The sequence below is a fragment of the Dendropsophus ebraccatus genome, chromosome 11 (assembly GCF_027789765.1).
Source record: "Dendropsophus ebraccatus isolate aDenEbr1 chromosome 11, aDenEbr1.pat, whole genome shotgun sequence".
NCBI classification, from domain to species: Eukaryota; Metazoa; Chordata; class Amphibia; order Anura; family Hylidae; genus Dendropsophus; species Dendropsophus ebraccatus.
In genome coordinates, this window is record NC_091464.1 from 52,626,945 (window position 1) to 52,651,273 (window position 24,329).

At 40.6% G+C, this 24,329-nt stretch overlaps 1 protein-coding gene across 3 annotated transcripts in view; it reads left to right on the top strand.

Moving 5' to 3' along the window:
- The first annotated feature begins 309 nt into the window (after positions 1-309).
- Positions 310-24,329, top strand: part of ELN (elastin) — a 72,347-nt gene continuing 48,327 nt past the window's right edge. For all 3 annotated transcript variants that reach the window (XM_069944775.1, XM_069944778.1, XM_069944777.1), the window contains exons 1-5: positions 310-423; positions 20,097-20,162; positions 20,664-20,717; positions 21,557-21,589; positions 23,401-23,634. In XM_069944775.1, coding sequence (XP_069800876.1) covers positions 345-423; positions 20,097-20,162; positions 20,664-20,717; positions 21,557-21,589; positions 23,401-23,634 — 466 coding nt within the window. In that variant the 5' untranslated portion in view covers positions 310-344. The remainder of the gene's footprint in view (positions 424-20,096; positions 20,163-20,663; positions 20,718-21,556; positions 21,590-23,400; positions 23,635-24,329) is intronic.

Here is a 24,329-nt window from a genome sequence, read left to right on the forward strand (position 1 = left end):
CTCTGTTAAGAGAGCGAAGGGACAGACAGACAGAGAACGAGAGAGACAGATAAACACGGAGAGGAGAATTCTGCACCCCCTCTCTCTGGCTCTGCTCCCATGTCTATTTCAGCCAGAATTGCAGAACGTCAGCCAAGAAAAATGAAAAAAAAAAAAGAAAAGAAAAAAAAAGGAAACAAAATAAAATATTCCCCCTCCTCTCCCAATAACAAGGGGGGTGGGATGGGGCTGCTGGCACTGTAAGAATGACGTCGTGTCTCTTGCTGCCCCTCCCTCATTGGGGATGTGAGCTGAGCGGCGGGATAAAACCCAGCATGTGTGAGGGGACGGGGGCATTGTGAGACATGGAGAGCATACGGCCTGCCGCTCCATTCTGGAGCATCATCCTGCTTCTTGCCTTCTGCCAAACGACTCTGCAAGGAGGTGAGTGACCATGCACCCAGCAATGCGCTTTCACCTTCAGACAGGGCCTGGTCGCCCAATAATCTACAAATGCCTTCAAAGTGTTTTAATATATACTCTGCAATGCTAAACTTTTTTAAATAATGTATGTTTACTTAATGTCTTCCATAACTTTCGGATGTCATGCCATTTACTTCATATCAGATACACCATACACTTCAACTTGTCTGCAATACACCACTAGTTTGAATGAATATATATATATATATATATATATATATATATATATATATATATATATAGTGCTTAGGACTTTAGAACACATACTAGAATGGTGCTGCAACATACTCAACCCCCCCTTCTATGGGATACTGTACCCTAGAATTGGAGCTTTTTACATCCTTGGAGTTCCCAGGTGCTGCTGTCACATAGACGCTAACCTCAGATCTAAGACCAAACGCAGGGGGAACGTCAGGGCTTGTCTCATGGAGTAACTAATGTATTTGCAAACACGTGTGAATTCATTCAGTTGACACATGAAACAGATACTCACAAGTGATGTGTAAAGAAGCCCAAACAGTGTGGGGCCCTGGAAACCATACACTCCACCTCTCACGAGTCCACAGGGTTACGTTCTCTGGACTAGAGCATTGGGCCCTTATGTTTAACCTCTTCATTGCCATGCAATAAGTTGATATACAATTAAAACACAAGACTACTACACTAGACAATATTATAACAGGACAGCAGTAATACACAGATGGAGCAGAGCTGCCTTGGCGTCATAGTGATACCTGGGACAAGTGGCAAAGCCCATCATTGCTATATCTGACAACTCAGCTCTGCTACATTGGGGTCTTTTTTCATCAATAAAAGTTGAAACTTCAATATTATAATAGAGGAGCTAGTCTTTTATTAAGATCTATAGATCACACATACCTGTAGAGGTTCTCATGAAGACATGGACCTTCCCTGTGGATGCTGCATAGCACTATAAACTTTTCCTTCCCGTTAAGAGCTTTTTTTAGCATGGTTCTTTGGCTCTAATGTTCTCCAGACAAGTTAAAGTTAGAAATCAATGTCCGTTCTTGCAGCAGAGGAATAAGCTGGATGCATACTACAGCACTGATAGAGGGCTGGGTCTAGCTCCACAGAGGAAACAAGTGTCTGAATTGCTGCCAAATTTATATGGACCATAAGTGCTTTGGAAAGTGAATTACACAGTGATTTGCAGTCGAATGTCTTGTTTATTGCAGAACGTGGGGTCCATTTAGGGGGTTAAACTATACAGTTTACCCTAAGTGGGGATGAGGTAAATGAACATACATGGAATAACTTCATGTAAACAGCTATGGAAAGGGTTAGCTCACAAATATAGCTTGTAGGGAAATCCTGCATATGCCTGCCTCATGTGTGTGCACTGCCGCCAGGTTTCACCTCCTAGATATTTTACTAGATAACACAATGTCGTTTATTTTTAGCTGCAGTTTTTGTGTCTTCATTTGTTACATCTGTGCAATAATCCCATGATACTGTACCTGGATATTTACTTGTGTTACATGCCATACTTTATACATCCAATTAGCTTCTATTACTTGCAGTTTCTAGGAAACAGATAAACTTTGACAGAACTTTAGAATATGGCCAAATAGTCGGGGGTATTATTCGGGGCAGTCTGTGGCTCTAGTCGCAGTGACACTAATATAAATGTACATGAATTGTTGAATATTAAAGGGGTTCTCCAGGAAAAAATGTTTTCTTTCAAATCAACTGGTGTCAGAAAGTTATATAGAATTTAGTTCTATTTTAAAATCTCAAGTACTTCTCAGGACTTATCAACTGCTGTATGTCCTGCAGGAAGTGGTTTCTGCTTTCCAGCCAGACAAAGTGGTCTATGCTGCCACCTCTGCCCATGTCCGGAATTCTCCAGTTCCTGTCACAGACAGAGGTGGCAGCAGAGAGCAGACTGGATGTCAGACTGGAAAAAATACACCCCTTCCTGTAGGGCATACAACAGCTGATAAGTACTGGAAGACTTGAGATAGAAGTCTTTTTTTTAGCAGGAGTACCCCTTAAATAAGGATTTATTTGTGTTTCTCTATAATGATATATTCATATAGAGATTATATTCTATGACTATACAAAGTAAGAACTGAGGCTAAATCCATTATGACTTCTTTATATGTCTTTTTCTTACACAATAGTTTACACTAGTTACTTGCCCAAACTAAAAAAGGGTTTTAGCAAGGGGAGTCTGTCTAGACATGCACATTAGGTACTGGGGGCCATAGGGGTGCCACTTTAGCCAGGGTCATATACAGGGCTACAGCAGTGAACTGAATCCTTGAAAAGCCAAGCCATGACTGTCAACTAACTAACTAGTCCCAATCCAAGATCCTCTGCATGGGTCATACAATGTGGCAATAAATGATAATGGGTATAGACGTTCTAGTAGTCACTAATACTTTGAAAGTTGTTGCTGCTTCAATTGATATTGTATGAAAAGTACTGAACATATTATATAAACACTAGCTCAAATGTATTTGGTTTTTAGAGGGGTTCACAAGCTGAAATGTAAATTGTCTATAGACTTGGTAATGTCCATAAACTAGATCCTAGATTAAATTGAGCCAGGTTGAACTGTATGGCAGGCAAGTTCTCTTCTATGTGGACAGCAGCCAGCCATGATATGTAGCACACCCCAGCTGCATGTTTGCTGCAAATAGTTCATAGGCATGCTCTATAAAACTCAGGTTGCATTGTGGTTTGTGAATGTATCAGGTCAGTTTCGAAGTATTGGAACCTGCAGAACAACCTGACGGTGTGTTGTCAGCCTAGAACTGCACTATATTGCAACTTATCACAATATATATTAGCAGTTGTTATTGTATAATTTAGCCAGTAAGAACGGACTCACTTCACCACGTTCTATACTAAAGGAGTCTTCACTTGTATACATCCTGCATGATCGCTGCAATTGAAGAACCCTTAAAGACATTGTTCACCAGATATTGGGTACCAGTGTATTAGCTGAGATCAGTTGAACATGTCCAATTCAGCTTCTCCTTATTATTCTAAGATTCAGCTGAAATCCGCACCATAGGAAAACTGTAGTAGAGGTCTGTTTCTCTAGATATTCCAGATGTTTTCTGTCAAGGGAAGCAAAAGCTTTAACTTGCAAGTGAAAGCTGACACATTCACATCTGACACGAAAGCAAAGGCTGGAGCTGTTAACGCCTTCCTGCCAGCAAGGACCAGCATACCTACAGAGGATCATTCTTATCCACACATTGCAATAGAAGCCAGACTGCATCATTACTGTAACCCAACCACCTCCATGCCTCCAGGCATTGACTTTAACATTCTCAGCTTTGCATGAAACAATTTGAGTTGTGAGGAACACTTTGGGTTAATGCAACAATGTTTTCAGGCATCTTGATTACAAGAACAACATCCTGTAAGTATGCCTATTACACTCACAATTAGGCAAAGACATGCAGCATGAGACAGTGAATGGGATATGTATAGGATTAGCCGGTCACTGCTTCACAGATGTGTCCTCCCTGGATGGCCTCATGTCTCCTTAATGTCCCTGACTTTACGGTTTTATACGTAATATAAAGCTTACATCGGTATCCGTAGGCTGATTTTTTTGGAAGAAACTTAGTGCAAATAGCAACAGAGAAACAAGAACAGATGTGGCTTCATGGATCTGTTAGAATTGTTCTCCATTTGTTTACAGTTTGGGAATCATCACTAAATCCCCCTGTTAAGTGATTAGACCAGAAATGATGGAGCAAGAGCATTGTGGGAGTGAGACTGAACTTCCCAAAATGTCATGGATTACTTAGCAATGCATTATCGTGTAAAGGCAGGAACAACTGGATTTTAGTCACTAGAAGAAAGGGAACATATCATTGCTGGTCATAGCAATAGGGTGTGTAGAGTTTACAAATGAGTAGCAGAATAGCACACATAGTGGCTGCCATAGGAGCCATCTGTACTGTCACATGAGCCGTATGGTGTATGACAGGAAGAGAAAAGGAAATCTATAAATCATAGTTATTCTATCCTTTCCATTTAGAGTTTGCCTTTTTTAGCATTTTACCCAAAGGCCCCTCTGCTAGCATGTGTTCTATATACTGTGTTTCTCCAAAAATAAGACAGGGTCTTATATTATTTGTTTCTCTGAAAAAAGAGCTAGGACTTATTTTCTGGGTAGGTCTTATTTTCAGAGAAAATAGTATGCCCCTACACTGCAGCGCCAAGCTATATGATAGTTAGCTGCCATACTGTATGTCCCACTGTTGTTAGGTTCCTATACTACAAACTCCCCTGTAGTTAGGCCTCCACACTTCTCACCTCCTCTGCAGTTCTCCCCCTATACTGTATATATCCCCCCTCTGCAGTAAGGCCCCCACATACTGTATACCACCACCAGTAACCCCCCCCCCCCCCCCCCCACACACACACACACCTGGAGTTGTTCCCCCATGCTCTATACATCCCCCCTTTTGCAGTAGGCACCTGCATACTATATACCTTATCCTCTGTAGTTGTTCCCTCATACTGTATACATCCCCCTCTACAGTAGGACCTCCCATACTGTATACCTCCCTTCCCCCTCTGTAGTTGTTCCCCCATATTGTATACATCCCCCCTCTGCAGGTAGTCCCCATACTGTATACCTCCCTCCCCCTCTGTACTTGTCCCCTCACATTGCATACATCCCCCCTCTGCAGGTAGTCGCCATACTGTATACCTCCCTCCTCTGTAGTTATCCCCCCACATTGCATACATCCCCCCTCTGCAGGTAGTCCCCATACTGTATACCTCCCTCCCCCCTCTGTAGTTGTTCCCCCATACTGTATACATCCCCCCTCTGCAGGTAGTCCACATACTGTATACCTCACGCTCCCTCTGTAGTTGTTCCCCCATACTGTATACCTTCCCCTTTGTAGGTAGTCCCCATACTCTATACCTACCTCACCCTTCTGTAGTTGTTCTTCCATACTGTATACCTCCCCCTCTGCAGGTAGTCCACATACTGTATACCTCCCGCCCCCTCTGTAGTTGTTCCCCCATACTGTATACCTTCCCCTTTGTAGGTAGTCCCCATACTGTATACCTACCTCCCCCTTCTGTAGTTGTTCCCCCATACTGTATACCTCCCCCTCTGCAGGTAGTTCACATACTGTATACCTACCTCCCTCTTCTGTAGTTGTTCCCCCATACTGTATACCTCCCCCTCTGCAGGTAGTCCACATACAGTATACCTCCCGCCCCCTCTGTAGTTGTTCCCCAATACTGTATACCCACCCTTTAGATAGTCCCTATACTATATACCTACCTCCCCCCCTCTGTAGTTTGCCCACGTACCCTCTGTCCCCCGCATAATCATATACCCCTCCTGCCTATCCTGCAGCTTGTGTTGAGCAGGTGGGGGCGGAGCATAACAAGTCTGGCACTGATTCGCTGATGCTCAGCCACCCAGTGTCAGGGATCTGGTCAGCTGACTATAACTAGGACTTATTGTACTTTTGGAGTAGGGCTTAAATTCCAAACCTACTCCAAAAAAACTGCAAAGTGAAGCTAGGTCTTATTTTCTGAAAAACACAGTAGCACATGATAGGAGGTACTACTAAGATTTTGCATTGGGGCCATGAGTTTAAAATTACACCTTGATGGTATTAATGGTCCTGGCCCCAACAGGCTTCTCTATAATTTTATAGGGTACATAACAATTACAACAAGACATACTGACATACATACTGGTGCAAACAAAAAAAATGGGTGGGGTTATCTCGCTGTTCATTTTTCCATCCAGTATGTAGCCCACAAAGTATGATGTCATGATGCAAAATAATGTGATGTCACTGGTAGCTCAGTAGTTGCCCTGGGGTCTATCAGCTTTAAGCTCCAACCTTGGCTGGCCTTCTTCGCTCCACAGGAATACAATTTATAGCCATCAATGTGCATTTCATTACAGCTACATATATTGAAATACAACTGAAGCATAAAGAAATTCTCTGAAATGTCAAGGAACCTGCCCAGATATTTCAAGGTATTGATGTTCTAGCCTCCCTGAAGGCTGTTTATCATTCTCTTTGCCACTAAACTGGACAGCAGAATCGCAGGAGGAAATGATCGTCATTGAAACGAGTGCAATCTTATACTTTGACAGGTCTGGTCCATGCTTGCACCAGATTTGGATCCCGCAGACTCTGATACATGATACTTTTCCAAGTTGTGCTTTTAAAAGGTTTCAGGCGTATTCTTTCCAGAAGATAGAATGAGGTTTGGCAGAGCACTTTTTCCTATTTCTGTAGGATATTAACATAAAAAGAAATACTTTATGTGTGAAGGAAAGCTAATACAAATTAAACATCCTTTTCGGCTCACCCTTTAAAGATTTATTCTGCCTAAAGGTTTTCAGTTCTAGTTAGGAGTGCAACAATAGGTCAGGGTTTGGACTGATGGGATAACTGGCTATTCCTCTTCTCAGAATAACCTATGTTACTATATTACTGACTGCAGACACAGAATTGTACATCTTTGGCCTATCACTCAAAGTATCTCTACTTAACATAGGTGGACACAGACAGAAGAGGGCCCAGGCAGAAGAACCAGTTAACTAGTTGTAGAACATCTCACCCATGATCTTGTTGTGCTAAGCTACTAGGAATTGTGAGCTGTTGAATCATTAGCCAAATTTCTTGAATTTGCGTAACCATGAATCATTGATAGGTCTTAGTTGGTTTCTCCCCACCCCACTAGCCTTGATTAATAGATTTCTCCCTGGTTGAATATATGGAGAGAGCTATCAATCAAGGCCAGCAGGGTGGGGAGTAGCTGCCAGGAACTGCCCTGGTGACATGCAGCATGAAAGCGATGACAGATTCCCTGTGACTGCAAGATATTGAATTGCGTGTGAAAATAGGGTCTGTCAATGACTTTTTGGCGGGACAGGGAGGTTCTTAGATGTTGGGGTTTACTTTTTTTTTTCTCAAAGCCACAATAACAATAATCTGCCATTGCCATGCAAGAGCGTGAGTACTGGAATCATGCTTATCCTCAAACTCCTCAAATGTAGGTCCCACCATAAAAAAAAAAAAAAAAACAGAAAGTGCAACAGCAACCTACAGGTGCAAGTGCTTACCGTATATGTCCGTATAGATCCCACCATAACCCTGCCCCTTAACCTGGCTGTTAGCCACCCCTTCCTGACTAAAGACAAAGCCATTGTCTTAGCTGAATTCCACAACATTCTGTGGATAAATTGGGGACTGGAATTGGAGAAACTGTAAAAATCTCAAAAGAAATTGGAAAAGTTCTATGATGGATTGCACATTGTTTAATAAAGCATTTTATTATGTAGGGCATATTCCAAACATATGCACCTCTACTTGAATATAAACATGTGCATGTCACTATGGTTCTACCATTTACCCCTATCACCTTGTATCAGTGTGTATCTAATGCATATTATGTCTCTAAGCTTTCTAATGACACGTCTAATTTATGCTATCAGGCGGTTTAACCTTTCACGAAATGTTAAATCATTGGTTAAATAAATATACATAATATTAGTCTCTAGGGACTCTCTAAATCCCATTCCCCCAAGGTTTCCTTTTTTCATCTATTTTTCCTTGTACTTGATTCCAGCATAAAAGGCTGAAGAGTAAATTACTTACATGTGTCGGAACAGTGTGATGTTCTGTAACCTTTCAGTAACCCTCGTATGGCAAACATTCTAAAATATTTCACATGTGCTTATATGACAGGTAGGCAGTAAGGCAGGGGATACCACTCATTTACCTCTTGTTAGAAGAGGAAGTTAAACTCTACAAGAAACTCTTGTAGATATATTTTTATAGCTTTACATTTGGGTAAGATTTATTGGCCTCCGACATTTTCAAGTTGACTGTTACAATGTGCAATTCATCTAAAGGCAAAAATTCATGTTTTAATATTATGGGTATATGTATACTGTATATATATATATGTATATATATATATATATATATATATATATATATATATATATATATACAAACCACAACATTTATGCTATATTGTGTAAGTTCCCCTCTTGCCACTAGCTCTGACCCATCAATGTATGGACTTTACAAGACCTGTGGTCACTTGAAGGTGTCCTGCGGTATGTAGCACCAAGATGTTAGCAGGACAACCTGCAAGTTGTGTGATGGGGCCACCATGGGTCAGGCTTGTTTTTCCAGCACATCCTACACATGCTCAATCATATGGAGATCTGGGAAATTTGGAGGCCAAGTCCATACTTTGAACTTTTCCATGTTCTTTAAACCATTCCTGAATAATTCTTGCAGTGCAGCAGGGTGCATTATGGTCCTGAAAGGGACTGCTGCCATTAAGGAATACCTATCATAAGAAAGGGTATACCTTATCTGCAACATGATTAGGTAGATGATATGTGACAGAGTAACATTCATATGAATGCCAAAAGACAAGGTTTCTTACCGACGGCCATAGGCCTTAGTCAATTTGCTTTCTTGCCATAGTGCATCCTGGCTCCATCTCTTCCTCAGGAAACAACACACATGCACCTGGTTTCCCACATGATGTCAATGAAAATATTAGGCATCAGACTAGGCCATCTTCTTACATAACTCCATTGTCCAGTCCTAATATTTTCATGCCTATTGTAGGCACCTTCAGTGGTTTATAAGAGTTAACATGACTATACAACCCTATATGCCTCACGCTGTGGTGCACTGTGTGTTCTAAAACGTCTCTAATAGCCAGAATACATCTTTAGTTTTTTTTTTATAGTAATTAGCTCTTCTATAAGATCAAGCCAGATGAGCTAACCTTGGCTCCCTATGCCTGCCAGTGAGTTTTGAATGTCAGTAACCCTAATAAGGATTGTGCTTAAAGGGAACCTGTCACCAAGACGATGCTATCTAATCTATTGGCATCATGTTATAGAGCAGGAAGAACTGAGAAGATTGAGATATAACTTTGTGGGAAAAGATTCAGTATAACTTTTACCATGTCATTTGAAATCCCTGATTATTCTAAGGAGTCCAGTGGACAGTGTCACTCAATAGACTGGACTCTTCGGTATAGAAACTTCAGAGATTTCAATCAATAAATTAGAAGTTAAGCTGAACCTTTTCCCTTAAAGACATATATCAATCCACCCAGCTCCTTCTGCTCTATAATATGATGCCGATAGCTTAGGTAGCATTTTCATGGTGAGGAGTTCCCTTTAAACATGGAAGCCAACCTGAACAAGCTGAGCTGTAGAGAGCAGGCATCTGACTTATCAGGTAAAGGCCTTCTTATAGGGCCCATTCCTGATAACTGACCACTATAAAAGGGCCGATGATCAGCAGACAACCAGGAAAGCGCTCGTTCTCATTTATGCAGCTGGAAAAAGCCATCTTTAACACACACGCCTGGAACATATAGAATATAGGAACATACCACAAACCCATATGTATGAACATAGGCTGACAATGATGAATTCAAAGGGCAGCATCCATCCAGCAAGTGTTTGTGTGGCCTGCACAGCAATTGAACCATATGAAGGGTACCTAAACAAAAGTCGATCAACAAGATGGCTACTTATCATCAGGACCTGCTTGGCCCATACATTGGGCCTTATCATGATCCCCTTTGTTTATTGCTAATCAGAGCACATATGCTATTGTGAAAACTAAATATCTGTCAGCTACCTAAGTGATTTTAACATAATGGAAACTGTATACTCCTCTCATGGCCACTCACAAGCTGTTTTCTATATTCATTCAGAAATCACCACATATTGTTAGAAAGTTGTAGTACATAGGGGGAGATTTATCAAACTGGTATAAAGTAGAATTGTCTTAGTTGCCCCTAGCAACCAATCAGATTCCACCTTTCATTTTTCAAAGAATCTGTGAGGAATAAAAGGTGGAATCTGATTGGTTGCTAGGGGCAACTAAGACAATTCTACTTTATACCAGTTTGATAAATCTCCCCCATAGTTTCTTTGTGAAGTTTGGTATTGATAGAATGAAGTTGTTCAGATTTCATTCAGAGATTGGTGGCACCCTCTTGCCACCCAAGGGCCATAGAGGTTGTTTTTTTTACTGGCTAATATGTAGTAGCACTGGCCATTCCCACAAGGATATCAAATGTATTGTAACATTTACATATACCCAAACGTTTTATAGTTCTTTTACCACATACAGTTAGTAGCAGAATAGCCTTAGCTTATTATATCTATGCACTTGTTTCTTATAGTTACATCATCACAATAAATGCATAAAAACATCATAAATGGAAAGAGCAATAAGTGTTTAAATCTTTCAGTCTGGATGTCTTGTTAAATATTCCTATATTTAGCAAACCTGGGCAGACGATTCTATTAAGTGACTTTCCATGGATACTCATTGCTAGGGCTTTACTGAGTTTGGGCTTTGATTTATTAAGCTAAAAGTAAATAGACTGTAGTTTAGTCTGAGGACATTTCCCCACCACATAAAACTGAACAAAACCCAAACTGTTACACTTGAGTACTCTATACAAATGATTAAAGTTGGGAAGAAATCCGTCTAATTTCATGCATTAGCATAGGAAAAAGAGCAATTAGAGCAAAACAATATCCAAAAATAGCTTTTGCTGAAGACGTAGACTCCTCATAAATGGCGTCTGAGCGCAGAATGGTATTCAGTCTGCAATGTTATCATACTTTTATCATAAGGGTATCTGACATTGCTCCAGATAAGTCTGGTGAACAGAAAATTCGCACAGTGTATTTAATGTGTAAGAGGTGTTAATGGAATGAGGGCATTATAACCACAGTAGAACCTCATATAAATATATGAATCTACTTGGTTCAGTAGGAATAGTTAACCACTGTATACTGTATCTTTTGTATATTTTAGATACGGCACCTACGGTAGTGTGCCTTTAGGCTATGTTCACAGTACGAAAAAGTACGGCCGTTGTTGCTCACTGCCTATTGATCTATGGGATCCCGGCCGGAGTGTATACAGATCGTATACGCTCCGGCCGGGATCCCGTGCAGCACCGCAAATAACTGACATGTCAGTTTTCTGTGGCTGCAATTCAACGAATTGCGGCCGTAGGAAACCCTGTCCGTTCACACAATGAAGCGAGCGACTCCGGCCGCTTGCTTCATTGTGTGCTGTGGGAGGTTCTGATGCGGGCGTGCGCTGATGCATCAGAACCCTGCAGCCGGAAAGATCATCAGGCCGGTTCTTAAGTACCGGCCAGGATGATCCGGGCAGAGACCGGCCGTTCCGGCTGGGTCACGAAACGGCTGGTCTCATACGTAGTGTGAAAATAGCCTTAAGGTGTAACGATTGGAGTCGTACATTTGCTGTACCACCACCAGCGATGATGTAAGCTGCACCAGGGAATGAAGTCTAAGGGGCCACTGGTCTTCACCAGCACCCATAGCATGGTGGAATAGACTTGCCGCAGCAGGCGATCCCCTGGCTTGGCTTGCTAGCGGCGGTGGGTGAGGTGCAGCTGGAGACATGTAGGCAGGTAGGCTGGCAGGGACACAGCAGGACTCACAGCGGGACAGCAGTCACAGGCAGCAGGAACCACGGGCAGCTGGAACCACGGGCATTCCACACGCTATTGGAAGCATACAGAGGCTCCAACAGAGAGGTCAGAGAGGTGACCGGATTTGTAGGGGAGTGTTAGGTGCAACCAACCAATTAGGGATGTACTGTTTCTTTAAATCTGCAAGAACTGGTGTACACGTGCACCCTAGAAGGCAGGGGTGCGCACACTGGCCAAAACAGGACAGAGCAGGAGCGCAACAAGGTGAGGCATCCAGGGGGATGCGAAGTAGTAGCAGCCCCTGCATGTGGGCTCTGGCATCTGCTAGATACCGCCTGCAGGGAGAGCAGGTGTGGCAGTCATATTTAAAAACTAATGAATATCGTAGCCAACCGATGACAGACTGTCACTGTATGCAAAGAAGTCAGCTGTGTCTGAGATTTCCCCACATTATTGGGCAAAAGATCTTTGGTCCATAAATTCTTTAATGAAAGAGTGTTCTCAGAACATTCCCAGTTCATGTCCGGTATTATCATGTATGGTTAGTTTGAACAACTGTACCGGACAATATGGATTATAATATGTACAACTGTGAAAAGATTGTTCATCTAATCATTGTTTCTTTAGCCATTGTTCAACCATCAACCTACCTCGATCTAGTAAACCATTTAAAACAGGGTTTCTCAATCTACACAGTCAAAAGTCTCAGGACACACTTTTATTTCAGAAATAAAAGGGAAAATTACATATAAGAATACCCCAGCAAGTATTGGGTGAGGACCGGAGGTGGGGGGGGGGCTTTTTGGCTCTGTCTAGAACATGGCAGCCATCTTGAAAGTCATCATTTTGGATCAAAAGCATATGAAAGAAGCCAATTTCAGTAATCAGATTTGCAATATATCTTGTGGTTCAAAAGTTATCAACACCGGAAGTTTTTTTTGTGTTCAGCTACAGCTCTGTGTTCAGCATTGTAGACAACACATTGAACACATTAAATAGCTATGCATCGCAGGGAATGTTTCCGGTTATTGAAAAGCTTTTATAGAAATTTTTAAACAGTGCATGTATTTATATGAAGTAGAAACCCAAGACATTGCATAGCCTACTACAGTGGTCTATACATTTTAGTGAATTAGACCATATTTATTATACTATACAGTCTAAATCTAGTCTGTGAAACTTTTTAGGTACAATTAATAATTTTCAATGTACATGACCTGAATGATGCTGAGGGTTAATGGTGCAGTACTGTGGAGGTCCTTTGAAAAGGCCATACTATATGATCCCAGAGGGGATTCTGTAATTGGCAGCACCTGCAGCCCATGCTGCTGCCTGCTGCTCTTCCAAAGAACAGAATGCCTGGTTTTAGTTTCTGCTATTATTATGTATGACAGACAGAGAACACAAGCCAAGGTCAGTCTTTGAGGAAGAGGCAAAGTCTTAGCTGCTTCATGTCCCATCTTTCTCTGCAGCTGAGAAGAGATTAGTCTATAAGAAGTTTCCTTCTCATAGTATAAACAGCTGTGGATATAGCCTAAGGCACTCTATAACCTCTTAATCATTCCTGCTGTAAATTAGGTACAGTACAGTGTATGTGGACTTTGCAATTCACACTTACCGCAAGTGACATGCTGGACATGGATATCTTAGGGCCCTATTACAAGGGACTATTATCTCATAAATTATCATTTTATCATTCAAATTTAAATTATTTTAAATTAATTCTGTGTAATATGATGAATGATTTCAGGTTAACGATAAAGAATCTTGTTTATCGTTAATCGTTAAAAACCCATTTGTCTAATAGGTCCCTTACTCATTTGTTGCCAGATTGTACAAATTGTGGTTTACTAGATTATCCACAATTAGCATAAAAAAAGTGGTCGGACTCCAATCCAGCGGATTACTATGAAAATGTGTCATAGTGGTATTATGCTGGAGATAGGAAAAACTTTGCTTTGAGTCCGATAAGGTCACAGCCAACATCAGTTATCCACTACAATCCCTTTACTCCAAAAACATATAGCTTTTGGCTACCCATGTTAGACCTATGTTAATGTATAAAATTTGTAACAATGTAACAATTTATAAAATACATGTATGTCGTAATAGCCATTATACCTCTTTTTGCATGTTGTTACTTTTCTTAAGGCCCTGCAGTTTTTCAAGGTCCCTTCCCTCTCAATCAACCATACTGTGACATAACGGGTTGGGGGTCCCATTTGTTTCCCAATACCCTGTGACATATGCTGTATGAGCACAACAGTGGCCACCGATCATTGCCTCCATTCCAGTCTCACTTTCTTGCCCTACGTGCAAATATGTAGCTGTAAAAGATCAGCTTGTATATTTAATCCAAACTAGTAACTAAAGCTGTAGAATGGATGTTGCAGAAAATGGAGCCACTTATTTAAATAAATATTGAACTTTAAGAGTGAATCCAATCACTTTCGGAGTGCCTCTTACTCTTTAGTCTGTTGCAATATTCTTAATAGAGTGAATAAATCTAAAATGTCCACCGTACATTCCACAGAGCTTAGTGCACAAGACACATGGACAGTTTTAGTGCTGATGGAACATAGTAAGATTTTTTTTTTATTGTAGGGCAGGCTAACATTCCTGTCTTAACCGCTGCAAATGACAGCTTGTAGGATTGTGGCTGAGGGATCTCCTTATAAGAAACAATCACAGACTGTATTGGTTTGACAGAAGATTGACCTTTGTTTTTCATACAACAGTGGTTGGTTATAATTCTCATAAAACAGATGGAAAGCTTGGTGCCTGCAATACACTAAATGGAGAAGCTTGAAAGTTACTATTCACTCCTGCTGGTGGCACATAACATTCTAGAATATAACTTTGCATACAGCTAGACTATGAGATATTTCAATATCACTATCGACTCCACACAGATCTCAGAATAGTATTTCCCTGGCACCACTGTCTAAGATACAAATTGCAATATAACTTTACCAGCACTTAGTGGGTGACATTACTCCCCAGCGCAAATCCTGATAGGCCTACTCTCACCAACCCCTCCTAAACTCCTGCTTAGTCCACTGTGTAGGCAAGACTTTATTGGCCCATTATTTTAAAGTGGCAATGATTATGTCTGTCAACTCAATGTCTGGCCCATTCACTTGCTGGGCAATATTACAATGTAATCATTTTCTCTACGGGCCCCCAATAGCACCCTAAGTGACCTTGCAAGCAATCCATGCAACATTTTCACAGTCTCCTATTCGCTTACTCTGGCCTCTGACACTCTCACAACTGACACACTACAACTACAACTGACAACTGACAATGTCCACACACTTGACCTATCAATATGTTACACAATCGTCCTAGAGTGGATGCAGGTACAAACACCAATACTCCCAAGGACAAAAATCTCAATGACGCAATCTCTTAAAGTGAAACATACAGTATTTTACCATCAGTGTGTAACACAATGATTGATCCACTTACAAACTTGTTGTTTTTCAGTGTAATGTAATGTACATTAAGGGTTACAGAGCTTAAGATGTTGGTCATTTGAGACGCTGACCTATAATACCTTCATTAGTACAATAGATTTTTGCAGAGCTTGTTTTCAAGTAACTGCCAGAAACAAGAACAGCTGCAGCTCGGATCTGTAAGGTGTCAGAACCCTGGACAGCTGCCCTGAGAGAAGGCCTTGTTATTGGCCAAAGTGGTTCCCAGTACGTTATCTTCTTAGTGACAGTCTACAATGTATGATAGCGAATTACTTATTGCACCAGATTCAGTGTTTTAACACTTGCAGGGCATATGACTGTTCCTTCTTCCATAATTCTTTGTTAGCTAATAACACTTCTCAGCCGCTAAATATTCAGTGTAATAATTGCTTCACACAGTTTTGCTGCTACTTTTATCTTCACTTTTTTATCGTGCAAACCCAAGTCCAACATATTTCGGACAGATGCTGTGTAAAATGTAAATAAAAACAATGCAATTATTTGTATATTTTTTCATAAAAGAACACAGAGATGTCGAAAATGACACATTTTACCATGAACAAAATTTGATACAGAATTTATATCTTGATGGCAGAAAACAAATCTATTTCATAAAATTTGGGACAGGGGGAAAAAAGCTGGAAAAGGTAGTGGTTGTAATAGTCAATAGACTAATTGTCAATATTGGATGCTTATCATCTACGATACTGCATGAGAACCAGGCATAATTCTATACTAGTAGAGAAATCACTGCATTGGCTCAGGAAGATTTCCAACATTTGTTAACCCAGTCAGTTGTTCAATCCAAAAATGCAAGTTAAAGCCAGCTTCCCTAGGATAAAGCTCATCTAAAATGGACTGTTTTGAATTCGGATGAATCAAAACTTCAATTTCTATTTGGAAAACACAGACGCTGTCTCCTGCAGAGAAGAGTGACCGTCCATGGCATGGGGCTGCATTGGTGCTTATGGTATGGGCAGCTTATACATCTGAAAAAGCTCAGTATATAGAGGTTTTAGAAGAACATAGGCTTCCATACAGACAAAGAATCTTTCTGGGAATGCCTTGCATATTTAGGCTATGTTCACACTCTGTATTAGACCGGCCGTTCCGTCTCTGTAGTACCGGCCGGATGATCTTTCTGGCTTCTGGCTGCATTCACAATGGAGAACAAGCTAAAAAAAAACTGTTTAGTTCCATCCCTGTCATTGCTGCATGTTTAGAATCTGTTCAGGACTCCTTGTTATAAAGGAATGGCAAACAAGGGGCAACAAAAAAAATGTTCTGTCCTTGGTGGTAAAACAACATGGGGGGCTCAGTCTGATCTTTGCTATGGGAAGCCCTTTCTCTTATGTATGCCATTAGTTATTTTTTACAGCATTATTGTCCCTTAATATGATAGCGCTGTTGTTTCAATGCCCACCATGTGCTTCCTATTGTAGAAAGTGGGTAACAAAAAGCTCCCAATGATGGTCATCACAGATGTGGGGTAAACTTGGTTGTCAGTAACCATCTGGTGAAGGCAACACATGTGACAACAATGTCCCAGCCTTTATAGGTGCCCATATTATAGCAGTTTTTCATATTTACCAAGCTTTTACAAGTGGCCATTCACTCTAGTAAGTAAAACCTAACCTTGAGACCATAAACAGAAATCTTGGGCCCCTACATATTGATGAGTCTAAAAGCTGCCACTCCATTAGTCTTTGCCAGTCTTTCTGACAGCACTTACATGGCTCCCCCACTGCAGTTTGTTTACTAAGCTGCCTTTAAGCCAGTATTGTTGCAGTGCTCCCCCACGGCCGGCAGTCTTACACCGAGATCTGGCGCTAGTGTATCAGATACTGTGAGCTCCAAATTCCTCTCACACTGAGATCAACAGTTCTGGAATTCTCAATTCCTCCGGGGGTTTTAGTAATCAAACACACACCTCTCATGTGGGGTTGTGGTTATTTGTTTTAACCCTGTCACTGCAGCGCAACCTGCCAGACATTCCGGCACTAACCATTTCACAGTCAAGAGGCTTACATAGCCAAATGCATTCCCTTATCGGGGATCTGACAGATACGACTCCATAAATTCAGCCAGGCTTTGCATTTCAGTTGAAATTTTTCCATATGAGATTATGCAATAGTATGTCTGGAATATGGTCCAAACTCCAGAAAATGTTAGGACATTGGATCCATAATCATTCATACTTAAGTGTCATGAGAGAGCTGGATTTACAAAGCCACTAATCACTGCTTGTCTGTGTGCACACCAGAGGAATGTGTTTATTTTCAGGGAAGGCAAGGTTCGGTGCATCTCGTAGTATCAAAGCCATGCAGAACACAAAAATATGATACGCTTCATTACTGTGTGGCACATGAGACATTACACAGGCCCTATCGTATACAGATGTGTCCATCTTTACCTTTCCATAAACTTCATTAAGGATTGCAAGTCTTCAGGATAAATTCGTGCAACATGCTAGAAAAACCCTCAAAAGGATGCAAGTCACGTCACCACCACTGGGTGTTCACATATGGACACATACTGTAGCATAAATATCTCTCGACAGATGTAAAAAGCTGTCATCTTATAGGATATGTCCGGCCAAAAGGAAAGGTAAAGAAGGACACATCTGTATGTCACACGCTACAATGGATGATGCTATGAAACATTTGGCATTCGGCATGTTACAATTATGCAACCCCTTGAGGCTTCCACATTACATCACTATAGTAAAGACTGTCCGTCATATTCATCTTACAAATCAATCCACTGGACACTTACGATAACATTATGGCAGTATTTACAATATCATAGGAAAACATATGGATCATATCTGTGTAAATCTCATCCACTGGGCAGTGAATTGCAGAAATCGCCCCATTAATCCTAGTATATATAACGTAAATGTCACTCTGCTATGTCGTAACGGCCTTTAGAGAAATCATTCACATTAATCACTGCATGGTTAAAAACAAGATAAGCTATGAGAAGCTTGTGGAAATAGACAATATTAGAATACTGGAGAATGTTAGACTGGTGGATCAGATAGTTACACTATAGAAGGAGTAGTAATTACTGGTATTACTATATAGGCTGTGATCACATATGCATTTTTATACCATTTTTCGGCTTATAAGAGCAAAAAATTAAAATCTGTCACACATTGGACACCAGTAGCATCAACTGAACCCAACGAATAAGGTCCACTAGGTTCTCCCAAACAATACATCTGATATCTGCATAGCATGTCAATGGGTAGAGTAGCATTTTTTGCTCCAAATATGTTCTTTCTTTTTCAGAAACCAGTTGCATAATGTAGCCTTAAAGGGGTATTACCCCTTTCAGCACCCAATAACTTGCTTTCTATCCATTTGTCTCCTATTTACAGAATAGGGACTAAGTTATCGGACCCTTGAATAGCCCTTTAAAGGACAGCCATTTCAAGGATTGTCCTGCCAGGGTGGGAGTAATTTCCAAAGAAGGTCTCCATTCTGACACTTGGAGGAAATCCCAAGTAGGGATGACCCTCTGTGATGTCTATATGCCCTAATTATCCTTATGGGACAATTCCTTTAAAATGTAATCTAATCTGAATGAGTACTATTAACTGCAAACCCCTTGAGTATCCACTGTAGAACAATCAGAATATATATCATTCAATATAATATAACATATAGGGGCTCTTGGATTAGTTAACTGAAAGTTGTGTCTTACGTAGTCCTCAAATTGCAAGCTTTTGAGACCACCTAGGTTCCTTCTTTAGGCAGGGTGTAACACATCATCTGAAGAGCCACATATTTATATTGTCACATAAGGGTATAGGAACCGTGTAGTGAATAAGACAAGTGGGGGGAAAGCAGAATCTTTTAAATATGTGGCTCTTTGTGGTGTAAGAACATGCCTGGTAAAGAGGCCTAGGTAGTTTTTTTTTTTTAAACTGTATTCTTTCCTATTAAGTTACCACATGGATAGTAAATGGAAACTGTGCGGAAAGTATGCCATGACTTAAATGTTCACCATCGCCATTAGTAATCTGAGAAGCATCCATTGCTTTATAGCATCAATGAAAGGAATACAAACAAAAATGAGTCCACGTGCCTACATAATATCAGCAGTGCTACAAAGAAAATAATCTGTAGAGCTGGGGTGTGTGCAGTGTTATTCTGACATCTCCACTGTTTGGCTTTCTTTCCACTGTAGAGGAATGGTCATACTCTATGGTCGCTGTAACTTAATAAGCCAATAAGCCATACCCAATGTACAAGCTATAACCATTGGTACTATTGGGTAGAAAACTGGCCCAACTTACTGCTGGACACTGAAGAAAAAAATAAAAGACCTTTCTTTCTTTCTTTCTTTCTTTCTTTCTTTTTTTTTCCATTTTTTTCAAAGATGTTTTATTAGTGGCATTTTTAAAGTATGGAACATACATAATGATATTTATCAAAAGAAAAATGACAAAAAAGTTGCGTGCAGTATGTTTGTATTTCATAAGACCTTTCTTTCTGTAGAACCTTATTGAATACTGTTTACTGTGTAATAGTTAATTAAAGGTATCCTGAATATATTAATTGCATTTAAAACATACAGTATATTACTCCTGCAATCTCATTGTATTAAAATCAGCTATTTAATATCTGCCTATTCTTCTGTCCACAGGAGTTCCGGCAGGAGGGCTACCTGGTGGTCAGTATTATCCAGGTGGGGGTGCTGGGGCATATCCTGGTAAGTAGAAGCACATTGTGATACAACAGTTGAATTTCATGTAAATTGGATGAATCATGTAAACCTAGTGGGGCTGGAATATTGTGGATAGAAGCACAATCCTGCATTTACATCTCCAGAAATGTGCTTGGGTTACCTGACAATATTGCAGAATTTCAGTTACATACTGTAGCTCTATAGTATATGCCTATAACAGCTGCACCAGTCTATACTTGTAATGTGTATGTGTGTAATGTGTGAAAACATGTAAACTGGGGTCAATAGTGACCTTTCTTAATATATGTCTAAATCCAACATATGCATTTTACAACAACACGGTTTGGTGACACTTAAAAGATGTTCATGTTGTGTTCATCTATGTATAATCACCCAGACATTATGTAACTTCTGTTTAGTAGATATTGCTTTATTAAAATAATCTCAGTTTCCATGTCCAAAGTGATGAATATGAATGTCTGCTTCATTATCCTGACTGCAACTGTTCTGGGTTTCTTTATAAAGGGGGAGCTGGTTTGGGAGCTGGAGGTGTAGGACCTGGAGGAATAGGAGGAGCAGGTCAGTATAAACCCTTGACTTCTGTATAGTGCTAGAAATTAGGGACATTGCTGGTGTCTTCTCATGTGACAGGGGGTCTATGGCAGTAATGGAGAACCTTTTAGAGACCCAGTGCCCAAACTACAACCCAAAACCCACTAATTTATGAAAAAGTGCCAACACAACCTTAATGATAATCATAATTATTGTTATTATCATTATTATTTATAATAATGATATTATCATTAATAATAATCATAGATAGTTTAAACAACGTCTGTTTATATGGAATGGCCGTTGTTTATACAGCATGTGAACATAGCCTAATACTGTTAAGAGCAGGGACTCCTGTGATTATGACGGGAGTCCAGGCTTCCCCACAGTATATAGCAGTGCTCTATGCACCGCTGTGTACTGCTAGGCATCACCACTTCGGTATGAAGGATGGAAAACACACATAACTCCTGCATAGAGCTGCCGGACGGCCTACTTCTTTCCTCAAAGTGCATAATGAATGATGTCATCACACCTGCGTCGAGACATAGGTCCCAATTTTCTGTCAGTGTAGTCCTAAAAAAATTTACATACACCTGAAAGGAGCACTCGCTGGGGGATCTGGGACAGCTGTCCTGGATTCTCCATTAGCGAGCGATCAATGGCACATGTGGCCCCAGGCAGGGCTCTGAGTACCCCCTCTGGCATGCGTGCCATAGGTTCGTCACCACAGCTCTATGATGCCCCCTTAGATCACAGGGCTCAGACATGACTGCTACCTATGCCTTAGGTTCAAATGATGTAATGACAATGATAATCTAGTATGCTTACAATCAATTTGTTCATGCATTTTTTTGTTCATCTAGGGTTATATCCAGGAGGAAAACCCCCCAAGCCAGGTAAGATGATAAAAATGATGATACCGTATATCTATGATATTTTGGTTTTGTAATTTTTAAAACTTACAGTACATGCAAGGAAAATGATGTTATAAAAAGGTCAGAATGAAATCCTAGGGATGTCATACAGGAACAGGATTTCCACCATTAGGATGCAGCTGCTACTTCCTCTCCATGTTGGTGCTCGTATGTACCCACACTAAAATAGTATTCTCCCTTGGTTAGGAACTGGTTGAAAGGGGTTTTTGCCTCTACTTTTTTAGGCATGGTATCTTATTACAGAACACTTTGTTAAGCATGCACAATATGATTTGGTTGGGAACCTGCAATGATGTCATCACCCAGAGTGATAGAAAGTTCCCCTCTATGACTGACATTATACGCCATAATCTCTTATAGAGTTAAAAGTAATCTGTGTATCTTTTATAGAGTACGATAAAGAGCCATTTGTGAAAAGCGGAATGTACAGACATGCATTACCTTTCTGCAAAATGTTCTGATTACTGGTTTTGGGACTGACTCCATCCAATTGCTCTTTACAACCTTTTTTAGTGTAAAATGAAAATGTCCCTTGGATATATTCAGGCATAAGCCAACAATGTCAAATCGGTGGGGATTTGACTACTACTGACATTGCTCATCTGATATAAGGGGCTACAGTATTAGTGTGACGAGTTGGGGAAAAAAGGGGTCTCCCAGAAAGGAACCATCAGGGGGGGTTGTGTATTTGCAGCCACAACTTTGCATTTGTGGGGAGCTTAAGGTAGGAAGTGAGGACCAGTATAGTATGGGGAAGTAGGCTACAGTCAAAGGCTGGGAAAAATGGCCGCTGGTGAGAGAGAGAGCGGGTGGAAGAGCAAGAGGGCTTTGTGTGAGAAGGGGATTAGTATGTGGAGGGAAAAAAACTGGGGGCGGTAGAGGGCAAGCCAGGGACAGGAGGGGGGGTGAGGGTCATGGGAATAAAGGAATGGTAGCCTGGTCAGAAGCAGGAAAATTTTTCAGATTGTCCGGAGTACCCCTTTAATTATTGGGCTGCAGAGCGGGTCCCTCTGTCTGCAGTTTCTTTATTCCCCCCTCTCTCCCATGTTCCTCACAAAAACAAACAAAAATACAATGCAACACTCAAAAAGGTGACGTTTTTTCTGTGGTCATGACGACCCAAAACACCAATGGTTATGAAGGAGTTAAAAATGATTTTTTCTCTGAAAAGTAATGCTTTCACATGACGCATTTAACTGAGAACATTCGTGTACTTATTGTACTTCTCAGTAATCCAAGACCACCCCCCCCCAACCGGTTACACTGCCTATTTTACTGGCACATAGCAAAGTTATGAAATATATTATGTTCACAAATTTATACAGCCACTTTGGTCAGTACCAGGGTAGAGGGTTGAGAAGAGTTTTCATATGAGTGCAGAAGTTTAATTTGTTTTACAGTATACTGATACCTTCTTGTATTCCCAAATGCAGGAAACTAGAGCATACTGTATTAACTTGTTCCACATAGAAAGCCAAGTCAAACACAATTACTTGAACTTAAAATAATATTGCATTAATATGTAATTGCCATTGCATTCTCATGTTTGGTGAATTAATCTCTCAGGAGCACTGGGATCACCTGTTTCCAATTGGAGTCCCATGATATTTGGTGTTTCTGGTTATAAGTCAATCTTAATGTTAAAATGGTTTGTACCCTCTTTAGTATTCTCATATATTTAATATATAAAGTACAGTTGTATGTAGAGCTGTAAGCCATTAAAATGTCATTGATTTTCAGGATTTGTATCTAAGATAAACATTTTATAATAGGTGTTGGCGGCCTTGGTGCTGGTGGAGCTGGTGGATACGGAGCTGGGGGTATCGGAGGTGCTGGAGCTGGTGGATACGGAGCTGGGGGTATCGGAGGTGCTGGAGCTGGTGGATACGGAGCTGGTGGATACGGAGCTGGTGGAGTTGGAGCTGGTGGGCTTGGTGCTGGTGGACTTGGAGCTGGTGGATTAGGAGCTGGTGGACTAGGTGCTGGAGGCAAACCACCAAAACCAGGTTAGAAATACTAACTTGTCACATAACAATATTCAGTTTTCTCATTTTATTAAAGAACCTTTAGTTGTAGAATATTCAAAATGAAACAATCTAAGGCTATGTTTCATCAATGTTTTTTATTGTCTGTTTATCATTTTTTAAAATGACATCCGTTATTTTGAGGTTTGGCCATCTATCAGTGCAATAAAATCTTTAGTTGAAAAGTCCATTAAATTTAATAGTAAAAACAGTAAAAGGACGGTGAAAAAAGTTTGTGTGAACAACAAAAAAAGTAACACCTATTGTTTGCAAAAGACGTCCGAAAATAATTGTCATGCTTAGCATTTTGACATCTGCGCAGATACCGTCCATTATTCAATACACTGTGTGCATTGCATTGAAGTCCATTAAAATGCCACAATAATGGATGTCTTTAAAAAAGAAAAAGCGGACACTTTTTTTTTAACTTGGTGTGAACGTAGCGTTAGAATGTATAACTTTAGTTTATAGTTATTTAGGTCTTGCTATATGTGCTATCCAAAGTGAATGTCCATCTATTAACACCATGCCATGTTTAGGTAGAACTTTCTGTGTTGACGTATTGCACGTTTATCTATATGGGAGTCTTAGCTTGTTTTACTGACACAGAGCTCCCAATTCCCAGCATAAAATGATAACATGTTGGCTGCTTGCAGGTCCCATAAGGGAAAGCTTGA